General features: G+C 44.8%; 1 protein-coding gene across 1 annotated transcript in view; it reads right to left on the bottom strand.

Moving 5' to 3' along the window:
• LOC115095331 (chymotrypsinogen B-like) overlaps window positions 1-12,181 on the bottom strand; it is a 31,072-nt gene extending 18,891 nt beyond the window's left edge. The window contains exons 1-3 of the mRNA XM_029608857.1: window positions 12,063-12,181; window positions 9,114-9,217; window positions 3,689-3,765 (exon numbers count right to left, since the gene is read on the bottom strand). Of these exons, the coding sequence (XP_029464717.1) occupies window positions 3,689-3,765; window positions 9,114-9,217; window positions 12,063-12,156 (275 nt within the window). The 5' untranslated portion in view covers window positions 12,157-12,181. The remainder of the gene's footprint in view (window positions 1-3,688; window positions 3,766-9,113; window positions 9,218-12,062) is intronic.
• Window positions 12,182-12,477: the final 296 nt, after the last annotated feature.

Genomic DNA, 12,477 nt, shown 5'->3' on the forward strand with positions numbered 1-12,477 from the left:
TAAAGGAGATATAGCAGCTTTTAAACTAGAGCAAAGGGGAAGACCAATAGTCACTCAGCAGTGCATTGTTCAGACAGAGGTATCTTTGCAGGATACTAAAGAATCAATGGAATTAGAGCATCTCAATAGAGAGGTTCCAAAAAAAAGAAAAAGTGCCTATAAATAAAGAACAAACAGGTCGATGCAATGTAGTGCGCTCGGCTGAGCGCACGACTTTACATGCGCTTTGATGCACGTTTTGGACACGTTTCCAAAACCCCTCATGCAATAAGAGGATTAGCGCGTCCAAACCAGCGCATAGCTAATAGCGCTCATCACATGTAAATTCATGTTGATGAGGCTATTACCAATTACCCCCAATGCAAAAAATTACCATGCAGCCACAGCACCCATTTTAACGCTGCAAATTTAACACCTGCCTGGGAGCAGGTGTTAAAGCATGTGGCGCTCAAGGGCCGACAAAACCCCCAAAAAATCCTGCTTTCTGCGATTCCTCCTATTACTAAATAGGAGGAAGCAGTTTTATGTCCCACTCAAGGGTACAGAAAGCAGCTGTTATGACTCTGGCTGCTGTACATCCTCCTCACCACCAGAGGTCCCCCATGAGCATGCTCCCCTGGATGTTTTGGCCTTCCTTGCCTACCTGCTCCATGTCCAGAACTCTCTATTTAACCCCACCTAGCCCATGCCTGGGTGCTTCGGCATCGAGTTCCTTTGGGCTCCCTGGTTTAGCCATCTGTTCCTTGCCATGCGTGCCTTCGGGCACCCTGCTTTGCACTGTGGCCTATGCTCATCTTGCTCTGTGTTCAACAGACATTCTAATTCTTGCCTGCCTTCTTGTCCCTCTCTCCCTGAATCCCTTTGTAGCTTCTATTACTCTTCTGCTTCCCTTGGACTTCCTTGCTTTGATGCCTTCGGGCATTTGTGTTTTCATGTTCAGTTTTCATGTACTCGTTGCTAAACTACACTGAACATGAAAACACAAATGCCCGAAGGCATCAAAGCAAGGAAGTCCAAGGGAAGCAGAAGAGTAATAGAAGCTACAAAGGGATTCAGGGAGAGAGGGACAAGAAGGCAGGCAAGAATTAGAATGTCTGTTGAACACAGAGCAAGATGAGCATAGGCCACAGTGAAAAGCAGGGTGCCCGAAGGCACGCCTAGTCCTGTGCCTAGTACAGATCCCTGGGGCACTCCACTATTCACCTTTCTCCATTGAGTAAATTGACCATTTAGCCCTATTCTCTGTTTTCTAACTTTTAACCAGTTCTTAGTTTGTCTGTCTGGTTTGTCTGTCTTCCTGCTCTGGTTCCCCTCCTCCAGCTCACACTTACCTGCACTCAGTTCCAGTGTAACAGTTCATGTTTACCTGCATTCACATCCACGCGTACCCACATGCTGTTCCTGTGTTTCCTGAACTTCACCCATACCACCACATACCCAGCTCCAGAGACCCTTCTCAGCCAGCACCCAGCTCCAGGGATTCTTATCATCCTGTACCCGGCTCCAGAGACACTACCCAGCCTCACCAGATCACCTGCGATTGCTCCCATCCTCCTGTCCTGGGTCACTCCTGCAGGTGGTGTTCACCACACACGGCCAAAACCGTAACAGCATGCCGAAGCCATCCTCCTCCAGATATAGGGACAGGAGTCTGCATCAGTTCTGTGAGTCAACTTTTTTTCTGCTCTACACAACATTCCTGATTCTCAGAGGTATTTTACCTGTACTCGTTGCTAAACTTTGAATTATCCACATTACCAAGACTGTCTAGCTTGTTAGCTTTCAGATCAGGAATCCTGGGCATCCAGTAGCTGTTAGAAGAAACATTTTTCAATATACCAAGAATGCTTGAACTGTAACACTCCTAAGCCAAGATGGTGGAAATGTCCCTGTATCCCTAGCCTAGTATCCCCAGAGAAAGCTTGCCCCCGTTGCACAGCTACCAGACCAGCATTACCTCTCACACCAAATCCTATGTTCCATTAAAAATTAGGTCTAAAATGGCTCCCTTTCATGTTGGTTCTCTGACCAACTGCTTCATGAAATGATGTTGCATTTACCCAATCAATATTGGGCTGATTGAAATTTCCCATTATTATTGTCCAGCTGGCCATATGCACCCAAGGGCTCAACCTGCGGGGAACGGGGCTGGTAGTGGTGAAGCTCCAGCCGGCCCTTGCTCCAGTTCCGCCTTGTCTCCCGACAGTGGGGGCCTGTGGGAGTTTGCTCCTTCAGGTAATGCCAACTCCCCCTCGGGCAAGGGTCCACATCTCCTCGGTCAGCACAACAGGAAGATGTTTTAATACCTCGTATTGCTCCATGGTGAGACCACACCTAGAGTACTGTATGCAATTCTGGTCGCCGTATCTCAAAAAAGATATATTTGAACTGGAAAAGTACAGAGAAGGGTGATCAAAACGATAAAGGGAATGGAACAGCGTCTCGATGCAGAAAGGCTAAAGAGATTATGACTGTTCAGCTTTGAGAAGAGATGACTGAGGGGGGATATGATAGAAGTTTATAAAATCATAAGTGGATTAGAATGAGAAAACGTGAATTGGTTATTTGTTAATTCTTTCAAAAAAAAAAAATGCAAAGACTAGACACTCCATAAAATTAGCAAGTAGTAAATTTTAAACCAAGAGAAAATTCTTTTTCACTCAATGCACAATTAAGCTCTGGAATTTATTGCCAGAGGATGTGGTTAAGGCAGTTGTGTAGCTGGGTTTAAAAAAGGATTGGATGAGTTTTTGGAGGAGAGGTCCATAAACTGTTATTGACCAGGTGGACTTGGGGAAAGCCACTACTTGTTGCTCAGCATTAGCAGCATGGGATCTATTTACTGTTTGGGATCTTGCCAGGTACTTGGGACCTGGATTGACCACTGTTGGAAACAGGATACTTGGCTTGATGAACCCTTGGTCTGACCCTCAGGCCGATTCTGTAAAGTGTGCTCAGCTGAGCGCACTGTTTTACCCGCCGTTTGACGCGTGTTTTCGACTCGTGTCCACTACCCCTTATACAGTAAGGGGTTTAGCTTGTCGAAAACCCGCGTCCAAACCCCCTGTGAAACTAATAGCGCTCATCACATGCAAATGCATGTTGATGAGCGCTATTAGTTATGAATCCGGGATACTGAAAAAAAAGGTGTAGCCAAGACGCTCAGAAAAGTCTACAGAAAAGCAGAAAATACTGCTCTTCTGGCTTCTGACCTCGGACTGGACTTCTGACTTAATGTCCTAGCAATATTAAGTCGGAGGAACCAAAAATGTTAAAAAAAAATAAATAAATAAAAATTTTTAAAATGTGCTGGAGGGTCAGGTTAGGAAAACGGACGCTCAGTTTTACTGGCATCTGTTTTATTAACCCATGGCTGTCAGTGGTGTTGGAAAAACGATGCTCAACGAACCGGCTGACAGTCACCTCTCCCTGGCCAAGGAGGCACTAGGGGCACATAATCGTCCCTAACGCCTCCTTTTAGCGCGACCCCTCATTTAAATACAGTATCACATGCCCGGGAGAGGTGGTGCTGGGCGTGCGTTGGGAGAGCGGGCGCTGGACACTGAGCTCTTACAGAATCGGCCTGCCGGTGTGGCAATTCTTATGTTCATTTTACAGGCCAGTTTGTGATAGCAGCTAGGTGGCAGCAGCAAAACCAGACCCACAAAGTAAAAGCATTTCATCTTACCATGGGTCACAGTGGGCAGCTGTCAAAATCCAGTTCTCATTGATGATCGATCCGGCGCAGTAGTGATTGCCATTGTACTAGGAGGATGAAAAGGCAATTAATTTTAATTTGCCAGCCCCTTGTGTTCTTTTCTCTACAAAAAACTCAGGAAGTGGTTTAAGGAACAAACTTAGGGCGTGATTTATTAAGCTGTGATAGGGCTTTACCACGTGGTAAATGGACTAATGCAGAGAAATCTGTGGTATTTGAAATACTGCACATAATCTCCACCCAAAAGAAATTAGCGCAACGTTAGCATGACATTGAGCTGATTTGCATGCAAATATGCTCATTAATAGTAGATCCTATGCTTAACCAATAACGCAGTTTGCCTTAAAATTAGCAAGTCGCATAATTTGTGATGAAGTTAGCTACACCTCAGTTTTCCCTGAGAGCATCAGGAATCTAATGTGTGCCCTATCTCCTCCTGGGTCTGTCCTTAAAAATCTCTCACCCTGAGTTTCAAACACACAGGGGGTCTTGAGAGGCTTCCCTGTCTCATCTTCCCCAAACCTCATACCCCTTGAGGCAGCCAAAGTATAAAAATAAAGTTTTAAAAGTTTACTATCCCTGGAGCATTTCCCACCCCTCCCTCCTAAGCCCCTCCCCAGACCTCTTGCCCCCACCCTAGTCCACCTCCGGACCCCACCCCTGCCTTTACCTAGATAGCTCCAGTGGCCTAGTGGGGCCCAGAATGCCCCTAGGGCTCCAGATCTGGCACTGCCATTTTCAAAATCACGCCAGCAGCATAATGACTTTTACCTTTATGATAGTCATAGGGAGGATAACTTTCAAACAAATGAGTGTGTTGTTATATACGCTCCTATATGGCTGCGAGGAGAACTGGGCAAGTATTTTATAATCCACATAAGCGATATATTCACATTTTATAACATACACGTATCTCTATCCCGCAGTTTACGTGCATAAGTAGACTTATGTGCGAATACATGGAAGGCATTGAAATCACATATATCAATGCATGGAACGCATATACTTTTCATACTTATTTTAAAAATATGCGTGCATATATTTTAATGCAAAAGTAAAGTAAAACTTAAGTCATGTAAGTCCTGAATTTATGAGTGTAAGTCGGCCAGTTTTAAAGCAAGTGCATAAATGAAATTAACCAGTTTACCATTTAGTCTGCCAATTCACCCAGTCCTTCTCCAGGTCATTGAGACCTTCCTGGTTCTTCGGCCTCGATTCCCCCCAGTTCACCCAGGCCTCCCACCCAGTCAGTCCTACACAATAAATAGGTTTAATATCACTTACGCCGGATAACTAGCAGGTGTAGAAATACACGAGCAAGTTGGCGAGTGAACAAGCGGTATCTTTAAAAATAGCAACCGTATGGGTGTAAGTGCTGGGCCTCACCCTGGAACACCCCCAGACCCCTCCTTTTCTATGCCTGTCCATGTGAGAGCAGATGTTAAAACACGTGCGCATTTTTGGCTTCTATAAAGCACCAGTTTCACGAGTAGAGGCTACTTTCGCGTGCATAGGCTAATTTTCACAGGTGTAATGTTTTCGGAATTCATCCCTTTGTGACCGGCTGGCACCATTTGAAAATGACTGCACCAGGCCCAGAGCCCTAGGAGAGAATGTTTCATGTCACCTTTCCCTTCTTTCTTCTGGAGTATACATTTAACGCCTTAAGTCTATTCATGTAAGTCTTTCTCTTTTTGGGCAGAGTGGCTCCTCCATTACTATTACTAGCAAGGGTAACATGGAATAGATTTAGTTTTTGGGTACTTGCCAGGTTCTTATGGCCTGGATTGGCCACTGTTGGAAACAGGATGCTGGGCTTGATGGAGCCTTGGTCTGACCCAGTATGGCATGTTCTTATGCTCTTATGTTTTAGATCCCTTCCCAAATCAGCTGAGTTATCACAGTGACAGCTTTCAACCGGGGGGGGGGGGGGGGGGGGGGGGGGGGGCCAAAAGCCAAGGTTCCCTGCAGAGCCTGGCTAACACGGGCAATGGCTTGTTACAAAATCACCGTGGGGGGGGGGGGGGGGGGGGGGGTTTGTGTGGGTAAAAGTCGGTGTGTAACGCGATTCTGTGCACATTTTTGCCCTCGCCGAGCACTGACTGGCGTTCTGGGGCAGGGGCTGGAGGAAGAGTGTGGGTGAGGCTGGCTTTTACCGAGTCCTGGATGGGGACCGGCTGCTTCACCCGGGAGTGAAGTGAATACATTGATACTAATTGCCGGTGCCTCTCAGCTGTAGCGGCGCTTTGTATTCAGCAGCACAGCTGGAGGGCAGGAGGGGGTAAGAGCCTCGCCCCCTCCTCCTCAGCCATGGGAACACTTTTGAGGATCCAAGAGTGGGAGTACGGGGAGCGGTGGTCACAAAGCTAGCGGATGGTGGGGGATCAGCGCTGCATGGCCGGACGATTTTTAAAGATATTGCGGGTTGGGAGTGGGGAGGATGCTCGGCCCACGCTACAGGGCGCAGGGAGTGGGAATCGGCTGCTGCTCGGCCGCTAGATTTTTGTTAGTTACCCAGCTAACTATAGGATAGCAATTTTCAGACCATATAACTTTACCCAGTTAACCCTGAATATCAGTGCTGGATGGATGAATTTTAGCCATACCTCTGCGATGCCTCTTTTTATCTAACTACATTTTGGCCAGATAATGACTTTTACAGTTAAAATTTAGCTGGTGAACTTGGGGGGAGGAGGGGGAATTTTAAAATACTGTGCTTTGTCTTGCTAACTCCAGATGTTGACTGGACAGCTGCTTGGAACTCTGACCTCTAGGTGCCTGTGTTGAATAATGGCTGAGAGACTCCCTCCTCCCTCTACTGGGGAGCAGAAGTCCAGCTTGGACTAGAACGCAAATCTTCTGCAGGGCTTCCCAAACCTGTCCTGGGGACCCCACAGTCAGTCGGGTTTTCAGGATATCCACAATGAATATGCATGAGATACATTTGCATATACTGTGTCTCCAGGGTATGCAAATTTATCTCATGCTTATTCATTGTGGATATCCCGAAAACTCAACTGGCCATAGGAAGCCCTGGTGCCCGGCACTTGCCACTTGAGCCAGCAGGCCAGCCTGCTTCATATAAGAAGTGGCCTTTCTTTGATGGGTCTCCACCTCATCAATGTCCTTTTTTTAGACAGAGGTAATATTACTTCCCTTTTCCTTTGAGCAATACTTCTCTTAATGCACTCAAAGTAAACTATTAGAGGTCAATATTCAAAGCCAATTAATCGGATAACTCAAAAGGTTTTCTGGGTCTGTGAGGGGTTTTCACGTTATCAAGGTTGCAGGTGGGCAAATGGGAGGAGGGCAGGAGGGAGGCGTTAAAAAATAAATCAAAACAGAGAAGGAGGGAGTGGGGGTGCTCTGCGAAACCTAAAACTATGTTTTCAGTCTTTGGTGAAGGTTTGGGGGATGGGGGCTGCCCAGCCCGGGACGGCCATTTCAAGCATATTAAGGAGGGGGGGGGGGGGGGGGGGGTGGAAGTTGGGCCACAGGCCTGCAAAGCATTTTTTTTTTTTAGTTTTACAGTGCTACGTAACTAAATATCTTTGAAGATATCCAGTTAAGTAGCAAGTTATCTGACCACTCAAGGCTGGATAACTTAAAACCTAACCGGTTATATTCAAACATAGCTGGTTAGGTTTTTAAGTTATCCATCTACACAGAGCCGGATAACTTCAGGCGAGTATATTCTGTCTGACGTTTATCTGTAGGGATGGTAACTTTTAAACCGGTGCGCGGGTGCTCATGTGCACGCATTCATCGGCCCATGCCCAGGGACACGGCCATTTTATAACATGGACGCGTCTATGTGCGCATGCGCTCTCAGTTTTAAGTGGACGCGTGCCTGTGTGCACAAATGCCGTTTCTACCACATTAGTGGAGGGATTTTAAAAGCCAGGCACGCCATCGCCATTCCCACTTTTCTCAGTTGGTTCCCAGTTCACCCAGGTAAGGAATAGGACTTCCAAAGCCCCTAGTTCAATAGCCTCCCTTCTCCCCTGTTAGCCCTGACCCTTTAAACCCCACTGATCTGTCTATTTGTCTTCATTTTATAACTTGCATGTCATCCATAGCAGAAGTAATGTTACAGGGCAGGGGATTACTACTGCTAACTGTGTTATTTAACCTTTTCTCCTAATTAATATTGTTTCTTTTCCTTATTCTTTCCTTCTGTTGACTAACATTTTGGACTGTACAGTGACCATGTATCTGTTTCTCTACAGTCTGCGTGTGGTACCCATGGGTTCAGACATGCATGTATTGGGGGCATCCGCTGGATTGTGATTGATGGCCCTTTTAAATTTGTAGCTATATGTACAGCTTACTATTTAAGTATTTACTGTGGCTCTTTGTGGGTTCTGCACCACTTCATGATATAATAATATGGAGCACAGCTGCTAATTTGCCTGTATATTTGCATCCAAAGGAAGCAGTCCATGCAAATATACCTCACATATATTCATTGTGGATATGTTTTTTATTTTACTTTTAAAAATGTCTCTACCATCTCCCTGGACCAAAAAAAATAAAAATGCTTGAAGCAGTGTAGAGCAGTAAAACATGTACACATCACATAAAAACCAACATTTTGAGTTTTAACCCACTAAATTTAAGCCCACTACCACCAGACTCGTTTTCTCCAGCTATGCACTAAGTGATCATGCTGGGAAATAAGTTCTAACATTTTTGTAAAGCGCAAAGGATCTCCTGAAAACTACATCTGTTTGTGGCACTTGAGACCCTGCTGAATGACAGCTGAACCTAAAGATGTCCTTTAACATAATCAAACTATAAAATAAAATGCAAGGGAGCATACTCCTAGCCCTTTCCCTTTGGTAGCAAATTAATTTTGTTAAAAAAAAAAAGAGGATTACTAAGGCCTCCAATAACTTCTGCATTTTAGTCCCCATGGAGCTGACCATGATTATTCCAATGTGTTTCAAAGCAAAACATTTCTGTGGAAAAGCAGAATTAAAATCACTAAGATAATGTTTGAGTAATCTAGGTGGTTGGGAGACTCAATTCAAATACCTATAAGGGTTGGCAGTTTTATACAGCACAAATCCCACCAGCTACCCAAAATATGACACACATATACACACACACACACACACGCACACGCACACGCGCGCGCACACACACGCACACACACACGCACACGCACACACAACATAAAACCAAAAGTTTTTTATAAAATGCCTTTATGCCTTTAATTTTATATCGATTAATTTTATATCTATATTGTTACCTGTTCACTGTTTCACTGTAAAGCGCTTGTTTGCTGATCTTTTTGTTTAATGTGAACCGATGAGATGTTCCCAACGTTCATCGGTATATAAAAACTTCCAAATAAATAAATAAAAGAATTCCCCAAGATGAGAAATGTTACCTGTAATGACACTTGCCAGGGCCAGGAGCCAGGCACCGCTTCTTCGCCATTGATGATCCTTTGCAGGTTACTCACAACTGGTGGAATAGCAGGAATGCCACAGTCTAGACAACATCAGTGCAAAAATGTCAGTATAGTGTGTTCATTTCCAAAACTGCTAAGTTCAAGTGCATTTTGGAGAAAAGCTTCGGAAAAGCTTTTTGACCTGCAAGAGGTATAGAAAACATTTAGACCTGATATTCTGCTCACCAGGAATGGATTCTGTTGGTTGTTTCCATTCCAATTGTGATGTCCAGAAAACCACAGTGAAGTATCCCTTGATCTTTTTCTCCACTGTTCTTATTCCCTCTCCCTCTGTCTCTTGCATCTTCTGCACAGCATAACCGTGAGATGACTTTAAGATAGGAAAAAAGGCTCTGCACATGGAGATTTCTTTACAGCCCTAAGTCACATTGAGGTTCATTTTCAAAGGGTTTAGGTACCTAACTTGGGAGTTAGGCTCATAAATTGGCCCTTTTGAAAATGTACTAGGTCTAAGTTCCTAACGTTATACTCCTAGTTTCACTAAATTTAGGAACCTATAAAGTGGGTGGCTATTACAGTGGAATTAGAGTGGGGAAAAAAGGTAGGAACTTAGCTCTCATTTTAAGAATTAGGCACCTAACTTAGGATCCTAAATCTAGGCAAATGAATAGCAGTCCTAAATGTAGGCTTCTAAGATTTAAGAACCTCAATGTAACCCCTGTGCCACCTTCCCAGCCCTGGGGGGCATTGGATGTACTCACCCAGGTGGGGTATACTATCTTTCAGGGGGCAGGGTGGGGACAGGACATCCTGTTAGGCCAAACTGACTGAAGACACATTTATAAAAATTCCACTGCCCCCAAGTTTCATGTGCTCCAAAAATAACTAACTTTATTAGTACAATAAAAAGAGGTAACCAAAACAGATCTGTAGTAATTCCACTGCCCAGAATCATAATCATATCACTTGCCATTTTGCTCAAATCACAAAAAAATCAGTCCCAGACTGATTTATGCTGTAGGTTACTCCCAAGTCTTTAGAAACTCAGGTTCATCTCCCCTGTGCTCGGTTTTTGCAGAGGTTACTCTCATTGCACACAATGCCCGGTTCACCTTTACACGACTTTTGATTTTACTCACTTTTTTTCCCACAGAAGGCCCACACAAATCCATACAAACACAAGTAGATGGATCGGTTGTAAACAGGATTTTATTGAAGCTTGCCCGACTCTGGCCGAGTTTTGCTCAAAGAGCTGCCTCAGGGGCTTTGAAGCCACTTCAATTGGCTTAGAACATCGCGTAGAAGAGTCAGAAGAGATCAAAACAGCTGGCTTATATCATAAAATATTTTTTATAAATGCTTTTAAAACCAAGTTTTAAAAGTGTTGGTATTGCATACCCATTCGCCGCTCAGCAATGGTAAACGCAAAGATATAAGCCAGCTGTTTTGATCTCTTCTGACTCTTCTACGTGATGTTCTAAGCCAATTGAAGTGGCTTCAAAGCCCCTGAGGCAGCTCTTTGAGCGAAACTCGGCCAGAGTCGGGCAAGCTTCAATAAAATCCTGTTTACAACCGATCCATCTACTTCTGTTTGTTGCTGACATCCACCTTGGATCGATTACCGGTTTGCTTTCTTGGACCACACAAATCCATTCCACACTCCTCACTCCACTCCACTTGATCTTAGCCAAAAGGCCGAGAAGCAATACCTTTTACCTCTCGGTCTCTTTCTTTCTCATTTATGAAATCAAGGTGTGCGTGTGTGTGTGTGTGGAGGGGGTCCTTCTGAAGCAGCTATGAAGACAGTCACTACCCCCCCCCCCCCTGGTCCTTTGGAGCCAGTGCTAGTCTCCAGCTCTGTGAAGAAACAGCCAGCTTCAGCCTCTCCCCTAGGCCCAACCAACCACCTCAACATAGTTCCTCAGAGAAATCTCCAAGTTCAGAACCTCTTCTCTCTCTCTCTCTGTAATTTTTGACTTCTGCAGCACCTTTCTAAATCCAAGAGAGCAGATGGTACTCTCATATGATCCTTCTCACTGGTAATCCTCTTGCACACTTCCAGCAGTGCTGCTGGGTGAAGCACCAGTTGTTCTCCTATCTCTCTCTCAGTGGCCTGGACCTTCCAGACACTCACAACCCTTGACCTCCTTCCTCAGTGACCGTCCCTTTTCACAGGCCACGCACACAGATTTATACCAGACACAAAACTTCAATCATGGGTCCAACTTCATGCTTGCCACTCATACACTCAATGCAACCCCCCCCCCCCCCCCGGGGCTGTCCTGGAACACTATCTGGAATTTTCCCAGTTCAGGAAATAGGATGAATTTTTAACTTCTATTAAAAAAAAAACAAAAAACAAACCCTACTCTGAACATCCCCTTAGAGGAAGGGCTACCCCAAAGTGTCCTCCTCCCAACATCCTTTGAACTGGAGGCAGTTCAAAGGAAGCCAACCGAAATGGTTCATGGCCTTCACTATAAGCCACAAAGGTGATAAAGATATATTCTGAATAATAGGGGGTCAGAAATCATTTGGGGCAGAGTTTCAAAATTCCCCACAACATCTGCTTTTAAGATGTTGGAATGCCAGACCAACTAAACAGGCAGTGGGGGAAGAGGGGAAGGGAAGTGGGTGAGAGGTAGGGTCTCGCTCTGTCTCACAGCTCTCGCTCTATCTCTGTCTGTGTCTCTGCACATTTAAACTTTCAAACCCTGTACAGAATACATCTGTGTAAACATGTAGCCCCATAAAAATACAGGACTAGTGCACATTCAGTGGCAACTGTGCCACATGAATTTAGGTCCCTAAACATTCAGCCATAAAGGTGACTGAAAAAGGTGCCTAAATTTAGGAGCGCAGCTTTTCTTCATTCTTGGCCTCAATTAACTTGACCAGTAAGAATACTTGTCATCAGGTACTTACCCTGACCGTACACGATGCCAATAGTGGCCAGGCTGAGAGCCCACAGGAAGTTCATGTTTGTTCCTTCTAATGGCAGCATACAGATGTTCTGCATCTTCTGCTCCTTCCTTTTTATAGCCTTCACCAGCAAACTTCAGCAGTCCATGAGCCCTCCTGCAATCTTATCATATTTACACTGTCCTTGAGCTGTCAGGAAAATTCACAGTTGGACATTCAGCCCTACCTGAATTCGTATTTTTTTTTTTGTTTGTTTAACTTGCTGTTATCTCTCTGTGTGAAAATTGTGCTTGAATATATATTTGTTCTTTATCATTTCAAACTTAGTTGCTCCACAAGATTAATAGGAGAGTGGAAGGAGGTAGAACTGAGGGGTTACATCAAGAAATATTTCTCCACAGAATGGTTCGTGGATGCA

This window comes from Rhinatrema bivittatum, chromosome 7 (assembly GCF_901001135.1).
Source record: "Rhinatrema bivittatum chromosome 7, aRhiBiv1.1, whole genome shotgun sequence".
Taxonomy (NCBI): Eukaryota; Metazoa; Chordata; class Amphibia; order Gymnophiona; family Rhinatrematidae; genus Rhinatrema; species Rhinatrema bivittatum.